The sequence below is a fragment of the Lepisosteus platostomus genome, chromosome 8 (genome assembly GCF_059453375.1).
Source record: "Lepisosteus platostomus isolate fLepPlt1 chromosome 8, fLepPlt1.hap1, whole genome shotgun sequence".
In the NCBI taxonomy this organism is placed as follows: domain Eukaryota; kingdom Metazoa; phylum Chordata; class Actinopteri; order Semionotiformes; family Lepisosteidae; genus Lepisosteus; species Lepisosteus platostomus.
Window position 1 is genome coordinate 53,615,100 of NC_142618.1, and position 14,655 is coordinate 53,629,754.

At 35.9% G+C, this 14,655-nt stretch overlaps 1 protein-coding gene across 1 annotated transcript in view; it reads left to right on the forward strand.

Annotated features, from left to right (window-relative positions):
- dnah5l (dynein, axonemal, heavy chain 5 like) overlaps nucleotides 1-14,655 on the forward strand; it is a 150,447-nt gene that overhangs the window by 26,274 nt on the left and 109,518 nt on the right. Inside the window, exons 31-41 of the mRNA XM_088643938.1 lie at nucleotides 31-167; nucleotides 1,259-1,421; nucleotides 2,104-2,215; nucleotides 2,495-2,623; nucleotides 3,472-3,671; nucleotides 6,857-7,010; nucleotides 8,096-8,362; nucleotides 9,065-9,193; nucleotides 9,620-9,835; nucleotides 10,592-10,738; nucleotides 11,072-11,244. Coding sequence (XP_088500064.1) covers nucleotides 31-167; nucleotides 1,259-1,421; nucleotides 2,104-2,215; nucleotides 2,495-2,623; nucleotides 3,472-3,671; nucleotides 6,857-7,010; nucleotides 8,096-8,362; nucleotides 9,065-9,193; nucleotides 9,620-9,835; nucleotides 10,592-10,738; nucleotides 11,072-11,244 — 1,827 coding nt within the window. The remainder of the gene's footprint in view (nucleotides 1-30; nucleotides 168-1,258; nucleotides 1,422-2,103; nucleotides 2,216-2,494; nucleotides 2,624-3,471; nucleotides 3,672-6,856; nucleotides 7,011-8,095; nucleotides 8,363-9,064; nucleotides 9,194-9,619; nucleotides 9,836-10,591; nucleotides 10,739-11,071; nucleotides 11,245-14,655) is intronic.

The following is a 14,655-nucleotide window of genomic DNA, read 5'->3' on the forward strand; positions in this document are numbered from 1 at the left end:
AACGAAATTAAAACATCTTGGTCTTGGCAGAGGGCCTGGTGTGGAAGGCATCGCCCCCCGTGAAGCCAGTGACAGGTTACAGATCTTTCAGGCGCAGTTTGATGAGCTGTGGCAGAAATTTATCACTTACTCCGGAGGAGAGGAGCTGTTCGGCCTCACGGTGAAAGGTAATTACCCTCTGAGGTCGCAAGCAGCACGCTGGGAGCCATCACCTGTTGTGAATGTGTCTTCTCGAAAAGAAACCATTAACTGAACCCTTGAGCACACTGTGATATTGCACTTACCATCGACGGCTTTTTAAGACCTGTAGGTGATTCTATGAATAGTGACACAATGTACTATTATAAGACTGCAGATTTTCTTCAGTAAACTCTTTGGTTACTGTCAGTACTTCTAAAAGGTTCATTTAATGCTGATTAACTTCATCAGAGTTAAATGAAATCTAACATTTTCTTACAAAACAATGGTATTCTCAGAGATACAAAATATATTTAGAAACAAGGAAGGCCTTGTTTAACTAACTTTGGGCTGGTTGTTTATGCACAGCAGTTTTGTCTATGTCCTGATGAAAATTGGGGAAGCAGTAAAAATGCAAACAGAATACATGGTTCTGTAACAATTCTTAATAGCAATATGTGTGGAATGAATAAAGGGAAGTTATACTTTAGCCTAAATTCAGTTTCAGAGACCATATAACAAAACTGATATTACAACGAAGAGTTACGAAAGAAGAGTTCTGGGTCTCAAAGATTTGTTATATTTGGACAGATTAAGGGAGCTAAATATTTTCAGTTTGGAATAAAGGTGATTAAGATGAGATATGATAAAAGTATATTGGGTATAGACAGGGCTATCCTTTCACAATCAATAGTGAAACAAAGACATACAGTAGGGTCATATTTAGAAACCTAAAGGGAATTTATTTATAATGGAGTATTGGAAATGGTTCTTTATACAAAGAAGTGTGGATATCTGGAACATGCATAGCTTCTAAACTAACAAAGAAGCAACAGGTCCTAATTGGCCTCCTCACATTTTCAACTTTCTTTACATTCTTGTTACCTTAATGGGCGACTATATTATTGTGTATCGATTCTGATTCTATAGATCTACACCGGGTTTGTTAAAATCCACTGCCTTTATAGTACCTAGCAGTCACTTTATAAAAACAGTAAGGAAATGGAGTATGCTCAGATAGCAGCTCCATATCAAGTTGAAGATATATATCTCATGTTTCTGTTTTATTTTGTATTCCCAGAATATCCTGACCTTCAGAGAATCAAAAGGGAGCTTAATCTGCTCCAGAAGCTTTATACTCTGTACAATTCAGTCATAGATAGTGTCAGTGGCTACTTTGATATTCTTTGGAGTGAGCTTGATATTGAGAAGATTAACAATGAACTTATGGATTTCCAGAATCGGTATGTACCCAAGCAAAAGAAATTTGAGCAGCGCACAGTGCCTGCAACAAAATGGAATCGTAAACAAATTTCAGAATGTAATTAACACAGCACAGTTAACTAACGTAATTATAGCTTAGAGTTTAGTCTATAATTTAGTCACAAGTGAACTTGACTGAATGTGAAGTACTGGGATTTTGGTTATGTTTTTATCAATGGCTATGCCTCATTAGTTAACAGTTTTATAAGGTTACATTCAGTAACTGAAGCTCAATTTGTTTTTTTTAATAATATTTAAGGAATTTAGAAAAAATAACTATAAAACAATTTGATATGCTACTATCATCACTCATAAATGTATCCTCTTTATGTAACCTAACCATTCTAAAACACGTTCCAAATGAATGTACTGTATCTGTGCTGATTGTCACAGTAATGTTCCATCCCTTTAAGTGTCAACATAAATTCTCAACCTTTTCGAAGTAATATTAAGGCACAGCTAGTTGTAAATTTCTAACCCCCCAAAAATGACCCGAAATTGACATTAAACTTTCACACTTATATTTGACACTTTAATATTTTTAATTTAATATTTTAATATTTTCACAAACCAAAAGCTTGAAAGCAGGAAAATGGAATCCATTGTGCATATGGCTGATACAATGATGTGAAATGATGTGATTTTTTGTTTTTGTTCCCTCAGAATCCGCAAACTCCCCAAAGCACTGAAGGAGTGGCAGGCATTCAATGACCTGAAGAAGACAATTGATGACTTCAGTGAAACCTGTCCCCTGCTTGAAATGATGGCAAATAAGGTTCGCAGAGTCATCCTTCAAATGTGTTATATACAGTACAGCATATGGACTCTGATAATCTCAGATTTTGAAATGTTTGAACTTACTTTTCTTACAGAACAATATACTCTATGTTGTATATTTTGGCAACACATACTGTTATACAGTATATTATTTGGACCTTAAGGTCAGCATCAGAAAAAATACATGCAAGTAGTGCGTGCACACCTTTTATTGATAAGTAATAATAAGTAATAATAATTATCACCATCACTTTCTGTCCTTTCTCTGCTTCTGTAGGCAATGATGTCTCGGCACTGGCAGCGGATTGCTGAATTAACTGGGCACAAATTTGACGTGGAGTCTGAAAATTTCTCACTCAGGAACATAATGGAGGCTCCTCTCTTAAAAAATAAGGAAGACATTGAGGTACTTCTTCATCTAGTGACTAAGTGTGGAATAGTTTTGCTAAAAACCATAAACAGAATTTAAAAAAAGACCTGTGAATGAAGTCATATTTTTCATATTTACAGTATATTTTATAATGTACAGTACATACTCATTATAACTAGAACTAGGTTCAAGTGAGTGAAATAAGATATAGAAGGATACTTTATATACAGTATTGTACATGAAAATGTTATTATCATTTTAATGGCTTCTAAATTCAGAACATCATATGACTTGTTTCTGTAAGCTTACTAACTAAATCTGGCTTTTTACGGAGGGGCTTCTTCAGGAGGTTTTTGGTTTGTTGGATTCAGAATTTGATCTCTGTGTGCGTCTTTCCTACTAACAAAAAATGATACACAAAACATATTAAACACACAGCCCTCCCACTTTGAATAAGTTTAATCCACTTTCCTTTTTGAATGGTTTTAGCACACCCAACAACTGTCTCTTGAGGGTTGCTTCAGTCCCAATGTAACGAGGAGTTACATTATTTATCTGCCTCCTAGTATTTTCTAAATTCATCATTAAACTCTGTACTTTAAATAATTCAAACTATTTTTCTAAAGCATCAACGGTGACATATTTCTATTTTCGGAGTTTCCTGAAAAAATGCATCTAAAAAAAGAGAAAAATCTTAAAACAGAATGGAAAAAACTTGAGTGTCCAATTGTGCATGCATGCACAAGAGCTAATAAGACCTAACCTTATTTCAAGCTTATTATAATCCTGTAAAAGAAACTGTACTCATTGTGCATATGCAGTAATTACTGTATGTGAATACTAGAGTGATTATGGTAACAGGCTAATGGTCTGATCCTGTGCAGGATATCTGCATCAGTGCCATCAAGGAGAAGGATATTGAGGCCAAGCTGAAGAGTGTGATCAGTGAATGGAGCAGCCATGTCTTCACCTTTGCGCAGTTCAAAACCAGGGGGGAACTGCTGCTGAAGGGCTCCGACACCACTGAAAAAGTGGCCCTTATGGAGGACAGCCTGATGATCCTGGCATCACTGATGAGCAACAGGTACTGTCTGGCAGAGTGACTGGTCATTTAGGGCCTACGCTGTTCCACTGTAAGCAGGCAGTATACAGACTTCTGGTGCAGGAGCCTATAAAGTATCTGATGTGAATCTGTTTTAACTATCAACGATTTCTATGCTTATTTCAACTGTAAGCCTGTTTTGGGCTGTGTACTGGTTAGGATTCCATTTGCCATTACAACTGAGCTAAATGCATTATTTGGTCTAGTTAGAAATGCAAAGATAAGAGATTTAAACACATAGAAAGTGTGTTTTGAAACTTGAGATTTTTGATTGACAGGTGCGCACGGCCGAACAAAAACTGCAAAATTGAGCCAGATTTCTCTGTCAAGGAAACAACAAAACAATACTTATCCTGCATTTCAAATACACCATAAAGTACAGCAAATGCATCACAAAATGTCTAGGTGTTGTGTAAAACTCTAACCCTAACCGTAGACTGGACACTTCTAAAATATCACCTTCAAACACTGTGCTCATAAAGTTGCCCAAATGACCCCAAATCAGTCAAAAACATTTAATGTAGCAGTTTTGAGGTATTTTAAATGTACTGTACCTAGAAATTTGATATAAAACTGAAAAAGGACAGATGTTTCAGTCCTCTAGTTCTCACATGTGGATAATTGGAAGATTCTACAATCAATCACTGTCCTTGAATAAACAAAAACTGGTGGTTCTTCTTTCATTCTGATTGTATAAAACTAGCAGCTAACAGGTGGATAACATGGTTCATTTGGAGGACACAAAGATTAATTTTTACCAGATTTAACAACAAGATATGCTAAAGTATTAAAGTGAGAAAAAAAGAGTCTATTTGCAATGTACTCTATACAGTACACTTCTGTTTTTGCATAAATGTTGTTGGAACTTGCAATTGCTTTGTGCTGTGCTGATTTAATGCACTAGGGGGCAACAGAAACCAGTATACTATTAAGATTTGCAGTTATAAAGTAATAAATGTTAGAGCAACAGCAAAAAGCAGGGAATATTGTCAGTCTTAATTAACTCTTTTTCAAATATCAGTATTTAATGTAATCTAAAATCCTTAATGTCTTTAGAAGCCTTCTTTTAATGTTTTAACTGTACAGATAATGTAACTTTTATCTAGTACTTGTAAAGCAAGATAAATTAGTACAGTTAAAGTTCTAAAAACTGGAACAGATATTAACCTGCAGCAGCATCACCACTTTGTAGCCAGATCTTGTCAGATCTCAGAAGCTAAGTTAAGCTGATCCTGATCAGTACTGTGTACTGTGTACCTTGGAATATGAGATCTCCAAGGAAAACAGGTGGCTGCTGTAAGTGGAGATGATGGCTCAGTAGGTGAATTTTCCAGGAGGAAAACTCTTCAGTGTTGTTCTAGAATTTCCAAACCAATGCCTGACACTGTTCACTGTGCTCTAGAGGTTTCATCCTTTAGATGAGATGTTAACAGAAGGTCCTCAGTGCTTCTTCATTAAACATTCTATGACACTTTTTGAAAGAGTTGGAGTGTTAACCTCAGTGTCCTAGCCAATTTCCACTTTGAGCTTGTATGTGTACATAGCCTTCCTAAAATTCCCAAGTAATTCGGTTGGTGAAGCAGATTCTCCCCTCTCTTTGTAATCTGTGGTGCACTGGGGTTGCTGGCTGTCATGTGTCACCCACTTGGTACTGCACTTCACGTAAAGGGCTTTAGATCCAACAAGAAAATTATTTTACAAGTGACAACTAGAAGCGTATTGAATTATTATTAATCCACAGAACATACATTAATACTGTAGTCTTTGTATTCAAACTTCTTCATCCTTTCTCTTGGCAATGTTGGAACATGGAAGCAAGGCAAAGCTCATATGTGTAATCCATGTTGTTTTGTCATTAAACTGTATACATTTCAATTTTTCCAACAGACTTTAGAAATTTAATTAAAAAATAGCATTTTGTAAACTGCCCTATGTAATTTGTTGAAAAAGTATCTGCATTTTTAGACAGTGGATCATTAGTTCATTAATGTACTTATTGAAGTGGATTTCAGGTACAAAGAAAATGATTTGTGCACGCAAGTTTACTGATAATATAGTACAAACCTTTAACCTAGCAACTAATATAGAATTGTAGAATAAAGCGCTTTTGTTTATGAAGAGGCACATGATGAAGGTACTAAGATCCAGTATTGTACAAATAGCTTAAGCATGGTCTGTGACTGCTCTTAGTCATGTTTTCAGGCAATCAATAAGGTATTCTCTGGTTTCAAATGGACTTTCAAAAAAACAGAATTTAAATTGAAAAATTATTCAGTAGTCATTGTGATGGCAGTGTCAATCTCTCTAGCATACAAGTAGTATTGATTTTGATCATGCAGACAGGTATCTGACTGGATATTTATTGATCATAATAAGTCTTCTGTGACATACAGTAGTTATGAACAGAGCTGAAATCATGCCACACATACAAGGAGGTACTGATACATCATTATCCAAACTTTAAAAAAGTTTCTAGAACATTCATGCACTTAAAATGATATCTATTAAAACAGCTAAACTTTTAAAAACATTTTTTGGAGTTTTGACCATCATGCCTAGGATCAATTATACACCAGGCAAAGGTACTGCATTCCAAAAACATTCAGAGCCTTTCAAACCTGACAGCTCTATTCTTATATAAAGTTTTAGGCTCTCACATAAATCTTTCAGAAGGACAATTTAGTCCTTAAGGTAGGCTGAGAATTTTTCTGATTTGTTAACAAAATCTTTAAAAAAGAAAACATAGCATTTAGAAAAACTTACATTAACTAATCATGTTTCATGACGATGACCAGAAACATTTCTATGGATATTTCTTTTCTTGTTTTTCATATTATTCACTTTGCAAAAATATGTTTTGTTCTGGAAAACGAATTTTGTTAAAAAGAATATAATCCAAATCCATTATCACTTCAGCCTACACTAAAATTAAAGCTATAGAAGATTCAAATTTTTGCTGAACTTATACTACTGTATATCTATACCTTCTATTATACTGTATATACTGTATATCATGTTGGATTATCTGTTTTCACACTGGAAATGTGCAACACCAGTACAACACCAGTTGTGCAGAATTTATAATCCTTTATTTGCAAACAGGAGAGATAGACAGAAAACTTACACATACAGTATGTCTTCTTATATTAATCTGCATTCTGTTTCAGGTACAATGCACCATTTAAGCCAACTATACAACAATGGGTTCAAAAGCTCTCAAACACCACAGAGATTATTGAGAACTGGCTTACTGTGCAGAACCTTTGGATTTACCTGGAGGCTGTTTTTGTTGGGGGAGACATTGCAAAGCAGCTGCCTCAGGTTGGTACATGAAGATCACATTACACAAGTCAAACATCCATGATTTAAAGCAGACCGAAAAGCTTTTAATTATAAACCACTCAAAAGTTACATTTATTTTGTATAACTTAAGTATAGTCCATCTTAAGTGACTGTCATAGGTAATATTTCATCACAATCGTGTTCTCTGTGATTGTGCAGAAAACAAGTTGCTATTGTCACCAGTTTCACCATGTGAAATCCTTTGTGACAAACCTTGACAATAAGTTACAATTTGTATCACTGAATTCCCAATTAAACAATGGTTGTCCTTTATTGGAACATGATATTTTAGGCATTTCTTGTTATTTCTTGTCAAGTTATGGACCTTGGCTATTACAATATGTAAAGAAATATACTGTATATACTGTATATATACTGTATACTGATTCACAAAGAATGCACAATAGTCCGTTACACATGAATAATTCTTAAATACATTTTATTTGCACTTTACAAAGGTTTGTTATTGTTTCACCAGCATTGTTTAAGAGAATAATAAAATATTGAACTCAAGTCAAGTGATTTCATAAGCTGCTCAGTTTTTGGAGTTGGTTTTATTATCTGGGGATAAAGATAAGCATCAATCAATTGATAGGGTTCTTAGAAGCCATTTTCAAATTATTGCAAAACAATATCACAAGAAATATTTTAATTTACAAGAGGATTTCAACAGGAAGATACAGTATAGAGCAAAGAGGCCCATTATTCTGCCCCTTTCAGTATCTTATGTAAGGGTTTACAGCAAATAGAAACTTCTGTGTCCCAGTGAACTGCATAAGCGTGCAGTGCTGAAGTTAGATAAAAAGAAAAATGTTGTCTTCTTTCTGACGTTATATTTGATTGTTGCATTTTTGTTTGTATCAATATAATAATAAAAAAAGGAATAAATTAAAGCCTAGAGTTTCCTATTGCATCACTGGACATTTATAAGCAGTGATAAATACAGTCCGGTGACATGCTTTATGTCAAAGCTGCTGGCTAAGTGAATCTGGTTGAAAAAAAAGTTAAGTTAGTCTGAAATCAAGTGTAAAACAGCATAACTTTGTTTGTTCTTATGGTTGTAGGAGGCTAAAAGGTTTCAGAACATTGACAAGTCATGGCAGAAGATTATCCAGCGGGCTCATGAGATGCCCAACATAGTGCAGTGCTGTGTAGGTGATGAGACTCTAGCCCAGCTGCTGCCTCACCTGCTGGAACAGCTGGAGATGTGCCAGAAGTCCCTAACTGGCTATTTGGAGAAGAAGAGGCTGGTGTTCCCCCGGTTTTTCTTCGTGTCTGACCCTGCTCTACTGGAAATCCTGGGCCAGGCCTCTGACTCGCATACCATTCAGGTGAGAAACTAGGCTGGAAGTGATGCTCACTTGTCCTCCCAGTCACATACACAGAGTAAATACAGTAGCTTCTCAATTTTACAATGATAGAGAAATAAGGCTGTGTTATTATCAGGATGTCATTATTTTCCAGTCTTCCCTATTTGCTCATTTTCTCTTATAAAAACCAAAAGCTCACTACATCATACTGTACTATAACAAAAATTCTTTAGTATGTTAAACGACTTTTAATTACCTACAGTAAATACAATTGTCCTTACAACTAGGATGTGGAACAGTCCTGTGTTTTTTCAGTGTTAAGATTACCACGGGAAATATCGTGATAACTTTGAGATAAGTAGATTTAGTCTCAGTACAACAGGTGTTAGTGTAGGTTTTGTCATCTCTCAAGGACAGTTTAAAATAACTTTAATAATTTAAAGAAAATGAATGCAATTAGAAACTCAGAGAAAAATGAGAAACGGGTATTTGCAGGTGCATTATATGGGAAAACGGCCTATTCTAGATTGTTACTTTCCTTACAATATGTTATGTTATTCTCTTAAGAGTGAATGGAGTCTGTCTTTCTATAGTAGATTTTGTTTTCTGCTCTTCTTGTTAAACCTGCTTGCCTCTAAAATATATACAAAATGCATTAAGACTCTGATGCTTTTCCAGAGGTCTTTTGATAACTGACTTCTGTTCTTTTCCATTCTTCCTCAGGCTCACTTGCTAAGTCTGTTTGATAATGTCAACCGGGTAGGATTTAATGAAAAGAACTATGACCAGATTCTCAACTTCCAATCTCAAGAAGGTGAAACAGTTGACCTAATGGAGCCTGTGATGGCACAGGTACTGTATGTCATGGAGTCAGTGACAATAGATATAAAGACCTCTGTGATATTATACAGTAGCTCTTGTAATTGCACTTGAAAACACACCACAACAAAATGCACCCTGATTCCTGCAGTAAAAAAACGAATATATTTTATGTGATGATTTTGAAAACATTTATGATACTGGATCTCCTATTTTACATGTTTCCTATGATCTATTACCTAGCTATAGCTATATTACCTAGTCAATAGAATGTGTGCTTTATCATAATCTGTCAAATTAATGCCTGTTAAAGAACAAATTATTCAATTATACAAATATACATATTGTATGCATACTACTGTACACATATACATATATAAAGTATAAGAAGAATACTGATATGGATTTCATAATGTTCCATTGCCCTGCTATTAAAAATTGCCACACCTTTTCGCCTAGGGGAATGTTGAAGCCTGGTTGGGACTTCTGCTGGATGGTGTGAAGAAGACTATTCACAATATAATAAGGCAAGCATACATGGCTATAAGTGATCCAGGAGTCAAGCTGTATGAGTTCCAGTCCATGTTCCCTGCACAAATTGGACTGCTAGGAATCCAGATGATCTGGACCAGAGATTCAGAAGAAGCCCTTAGTCTTGCCAAAACTGACAAGAAGGTATGAACACAAATATTCATCCAGTAGATGGGAGGTTAAAAGTAATAGATTTGAACTGGTTTTACAGACTAATGTATTAAATGACCATATTATCAATAATTTATATATTTTTAAATTAATAATAGTAGTACAAAGGTCTAACTACACAGCTTTCTTTCTCCTCTGTGGTTCTGAGTTCAAATAAGGTTTATCTCTCACATGAATTGAAATGTGTTGCTTACCTTAAAACCTTCCAGAGTAATTAATCATACACCCAGACCTCTGTATCACTGTCATTATTTGCCCATTTTGTTTCATCTTCTAACTGTAACTATAGCTAATAATAAGAGCCAACTGTTTTCTGAACAAATACACATATTAACAAAGCTTTTGAGTTTTTTAATATATCGTGGCTGTAGCTAAGATACATTAAGCTCATTTAGAATATTAGTGCCAACACAAATAGTGTTCCCAGTTGTTACAGATGCCCTAGTCTCAAGGCAGATTTTGTTTTTAAGATGTTGTTGGATGTGATATTGAATAAGCCACAGCATACTAAATTTGTGAGGGTTTTTGTTACATTGATTTTGCTGAAATAAGATGAAGTTATGAAAACCTATCATACAGTATATAATACAACTAATAATCTACTCAATACAACTACAGTATATACTGTAGTTGTATTTCAGCAACCCCATGAAATGAATGAAACAAGAAAGCAATAAAGCAGGTCAAAAATTCAGTATTTGTTTTCTCATTTGCATGGATGGAACACAGATTATGCAGACCGCCAATCAGAAGTTCTTGGATATCTTGAATGACCTGATTGACATGACAACCAAGGACCTAACAAAGATTGAACGAACAAAGTATGAGACTCTAATCACCATTCATGTGCACCAGAAGGATATATTTGACGACCTGGTGAGCTTTGTTTTGCTTTCCAATATCTATCACCTTCAGAAACATCTTTCAGCAGTACTCTCTGCTCCATTGTCATATTGCTTTACCTATCCAAAACTCTGAATTAATTGTATAATTATCAGTGTGCAATTTAATGTTGTGTGCTGGACTTCTAGGTTGTGCATCTTGATTGTTAATTAAAATTATTTTTAAAACATAGGGAGCAAAAAAAAGCTCTCTAAAGTAAACAAACAAAATTAAAATTAAAATTGTTCATACACAGTCCAGCGGTGTGGATGAAGCCTTGGGTGTCTTCATTCCACTCACTGCACTTTTAACATAACTATTCCACAGGTGCGCATGAACATCCGATCAGCCTCTGACTTTGAGTGGCAGAAGCAGTCCCGGTTCTACTTCATAGAGGACACAGACAAGTGTGTCATCCAGATAACTGATGTGGAGTTCAACTACTGCAATGAGTACCTTGGCTGCACTGACAGATTGGTTATAACACCCTTAACAGACAGGTAAAGATTACAGTATATCTGATGTATGTATAGGGTGTATCCATTATATGGGATGTCTAATGTGTATTTTACCAAAGTTTTTAGTTACCAGAGTTTTCCTTCTTCTACCTGTATTTTTAGGCAGATTAGTATCACTGTTTTTTAAACCTAAGGGCCTTAAACAAAGTCAGTTCTTTCTTAAATAGTGAGGAGGTTTTCCACTTCTAAAACCGACCGCTAAATATAGAATCCAGTGAAAATCCACCCAATCCATGTAATAGTAATGTTATTACAACTATTATTGTAATTTAGCTTATACACAGAAAGGTTACACACAAAAGGATGCCATTAAGTTTGTGTAAGTTTTCTGGTTGGTAAGCAATGGGAATACATCATTTTCTTCAAGAGGTTCTATGGAGACAGATCACCTATGCACATGAAACCCCTTTTCTATGGGAAAATACAGAAGTAGAGCCGAGGCCAGACTTTCCTAACCCTCTGTAATTGTCCTTAACCTTCCTGTCTTAACCTTACGGGGCTCCTTCAGTCCCACCCACTGGCTGACAGGGATTTGTCCCACATCCTTTATCAACAGAGCTCTGGTTCCTTGGAAAGTGAGCTAACTGGTAATAGCCACTGTAAATCTTTTTTGCAACCTTTTCTAAACCTGAGCCAGCAGGCAGCAACCCTCTCCTGTTTTGACCCTAAAATGAACCTTACCAGAGTCACCATGAGACTGATCCCAACAAACTGCACCAATATAGTCTCACCTTCTGATCTCACTACAAGATAGGATGTGTACATGTGCCAGACCTATTTGTAGAGTAATCTGATAAAGATTAGCTACATTTTATTTATTTCACAACCACCTTGATAAGGCAAGTTTTTCCCCTCTCTGGAATGTCCTTGAGCTGCCCTCTAGTGACTTAAGCCGATGCTTACCCTGAGCTACATTCTTCCAGATTCTCTAGAAGGATTTCTGGATTCAGCTTCAAGATCATGGGCTGACAACCCTTTGTGTAAAAAAGTACTTCAAGAAGTGCTTCTTATTCAACATCTTACATAAGCTTCCTGTAAATTTTCGCTTGTTTCCTCTGGACTGTGCTGCATTTTTAATGATAGAAGTGTAACTTCTATCCCGTGAAGCGTAGTACTGGACCCTATGCAGATGGTATAATCTGGAAGTAAGTGGAGGAGAACGACAGGGAGGAGATGATGAGGATCAGGAGGGGTTGACAGACAGGGGGGTGTGACGATGGTGAACTGGTGCTCGGGGGGCGTGGCCATGGCAAACATGTCCAAGGGAGTCCAGGGGGAAATCCGGGGCGAAGTCCAAAAGTCCAAATCCGGATGATCCAAACGAGACAGAGATTAAAAACCGGAACGGGATTTGGTACAGGGACAGGGAATAAATACAGGATGACGAGGCCAGACACTCCTAGCCCTGGACTCAGATGGTCAGGACGCTGTGATTAAGCCTATGCCATCGGGACTTTCCTGGACCTGCTGGTAGGCGGTCTTCTGGGTGTCCATTTCCCAGTGCTTAGCCTGCAATAGTGAGAGCGCCAGGCTTAGATAAGGAGGGGCAGGATATTGGGGCAGGTGCATGTAATCGGGTAAAATACGAAAGAGCCAGAGCACCCTTAAGAGGAGGGACTACAATAGTGATAAGAAGTGATTCTAAGGTTCATGAATAAGGAGGTTGATCATGACTTTTCCTTTTTTCTGTCACATTAATTATGTATTTAGTCCTTTCTTTGAAAAGAGAATAGAATAGGTTGTGTATACAACAAATATTAATGGGTACTTTGAAGTGTCATGCCTGCAAGCTTTAAAGCAACACTGTGAAAACACTGTGAGGGTCTGAATACTTTTCCAACACACTGTATCTTGCTCAGAGTAACCAACAGTAAGTCAAGGCTTGTACCAGGAACCTGGTTGAAACATAATACAATTACAAAGGAGAAGCATTAATTTGTTTGAACCATTCTTTGAAAATATACACTATAATTATCGATATATTTTGCCCAAGATCCTTTCTGTGAAGTAATGTTAAATAGCAAAGATTAAATTACCCCTGCATATACTTTTAAACATAATTTCCTTTTCTTTTTTATTCCGTGAGTAAAACTAAGTTTGCAATTTAATATGCTGTTTATCACTGTTAAACACAAAGGACTTTTGAAGCAGAGTGATATTAGCATCTCTGACAGTATTATAGAAAACTCACACTTTTATCCCTGTGGTATTAACATTTAAATATTTTAAATTTTGGGTAATTGATGTAGCTCTACAAAGGTGTGAAAAATTAAAAGGAAAAAAAAAGCATTGTAAAAGGTTTCACTGTAAACTTGAAATAGTTATCCTTTGTTTTTATCTTCAGTTACTGACTGTTTGGCACCTTTCCTATCCTCTCCTATTGTGAATATAATGGCTTTTTCTGACTCCTTTACTGCTCCAGAAATTTTAATATATTCTTGCATAAAACAATTTGCTTTTCACAACAACTGTGCGATTCCAGAATACAAACAGCAATTTGTCTGCTTTTCTGTATTCTCTTCATTTAATAAAATTAATTATATTAATAAAAATGTGTATTTAAAAAAATGTCATTTAAAAAGACCTGTTATTTCTTCTCACAAATTCCTGAGGCATGTGTGAGATTTTCACATTTTAATTTAATTTTTAATTGCATTAATCCAATGTTACTGTATCCAACAAAAGTCTAGTGTCCTTTATTCACCAGATTTCAAAGGGTGCACCTTGTACTCTGTTGCCCTGTAAAGTAAGGAAAGACAGGATGAAAAACAATCTGTTGTTCAAGGACACCTTTGTAGTTCCAGTCTCACTGGAATGTCTTTTAATGATACATTTTCTAATTAGCAATAGCCAACAGGGGCACTGATATATATATATACTATTTATTACAGATATTAACACTAAGCCTAGAACCAGAATTTTAATGCTAAGCTTTTTAGTGATTATTAAAACAATTCACATGTTCCATTCACATTGACTTTCCACTGAATGCTGAGGATGAACATCAAGAGGCACATTTTCTATATTACAATCATAATTGTCTAGTTCGTGTTCATCCAGGTCGTGATAGAAAGTGAAGATCTGCAGCAGCCATTAGTGATACTGTTCTCCTCTGCCAGGAGTCATGTTTGCCGTCATTATTGACAGCCACACAATGCTAACATTCTTAGGATAAAGCAGGAACTATTGAGGTATGTGTGTCAGTACATGTGAGTGTGGTGGGGCAGTAGGGCTATATGTGAGGGTGAGAGGAGGAGGTAAAAACCAATGATTAGCTAACAATTGTCATCAAAAATACATTGCCCTCCATTAAAAAAAAAGTATTAGTGCTTTTGAAAGCGCAAGACCTGTACCACTTATGAGAATTTGAATCAGGGCCAAGAAAATACTGTA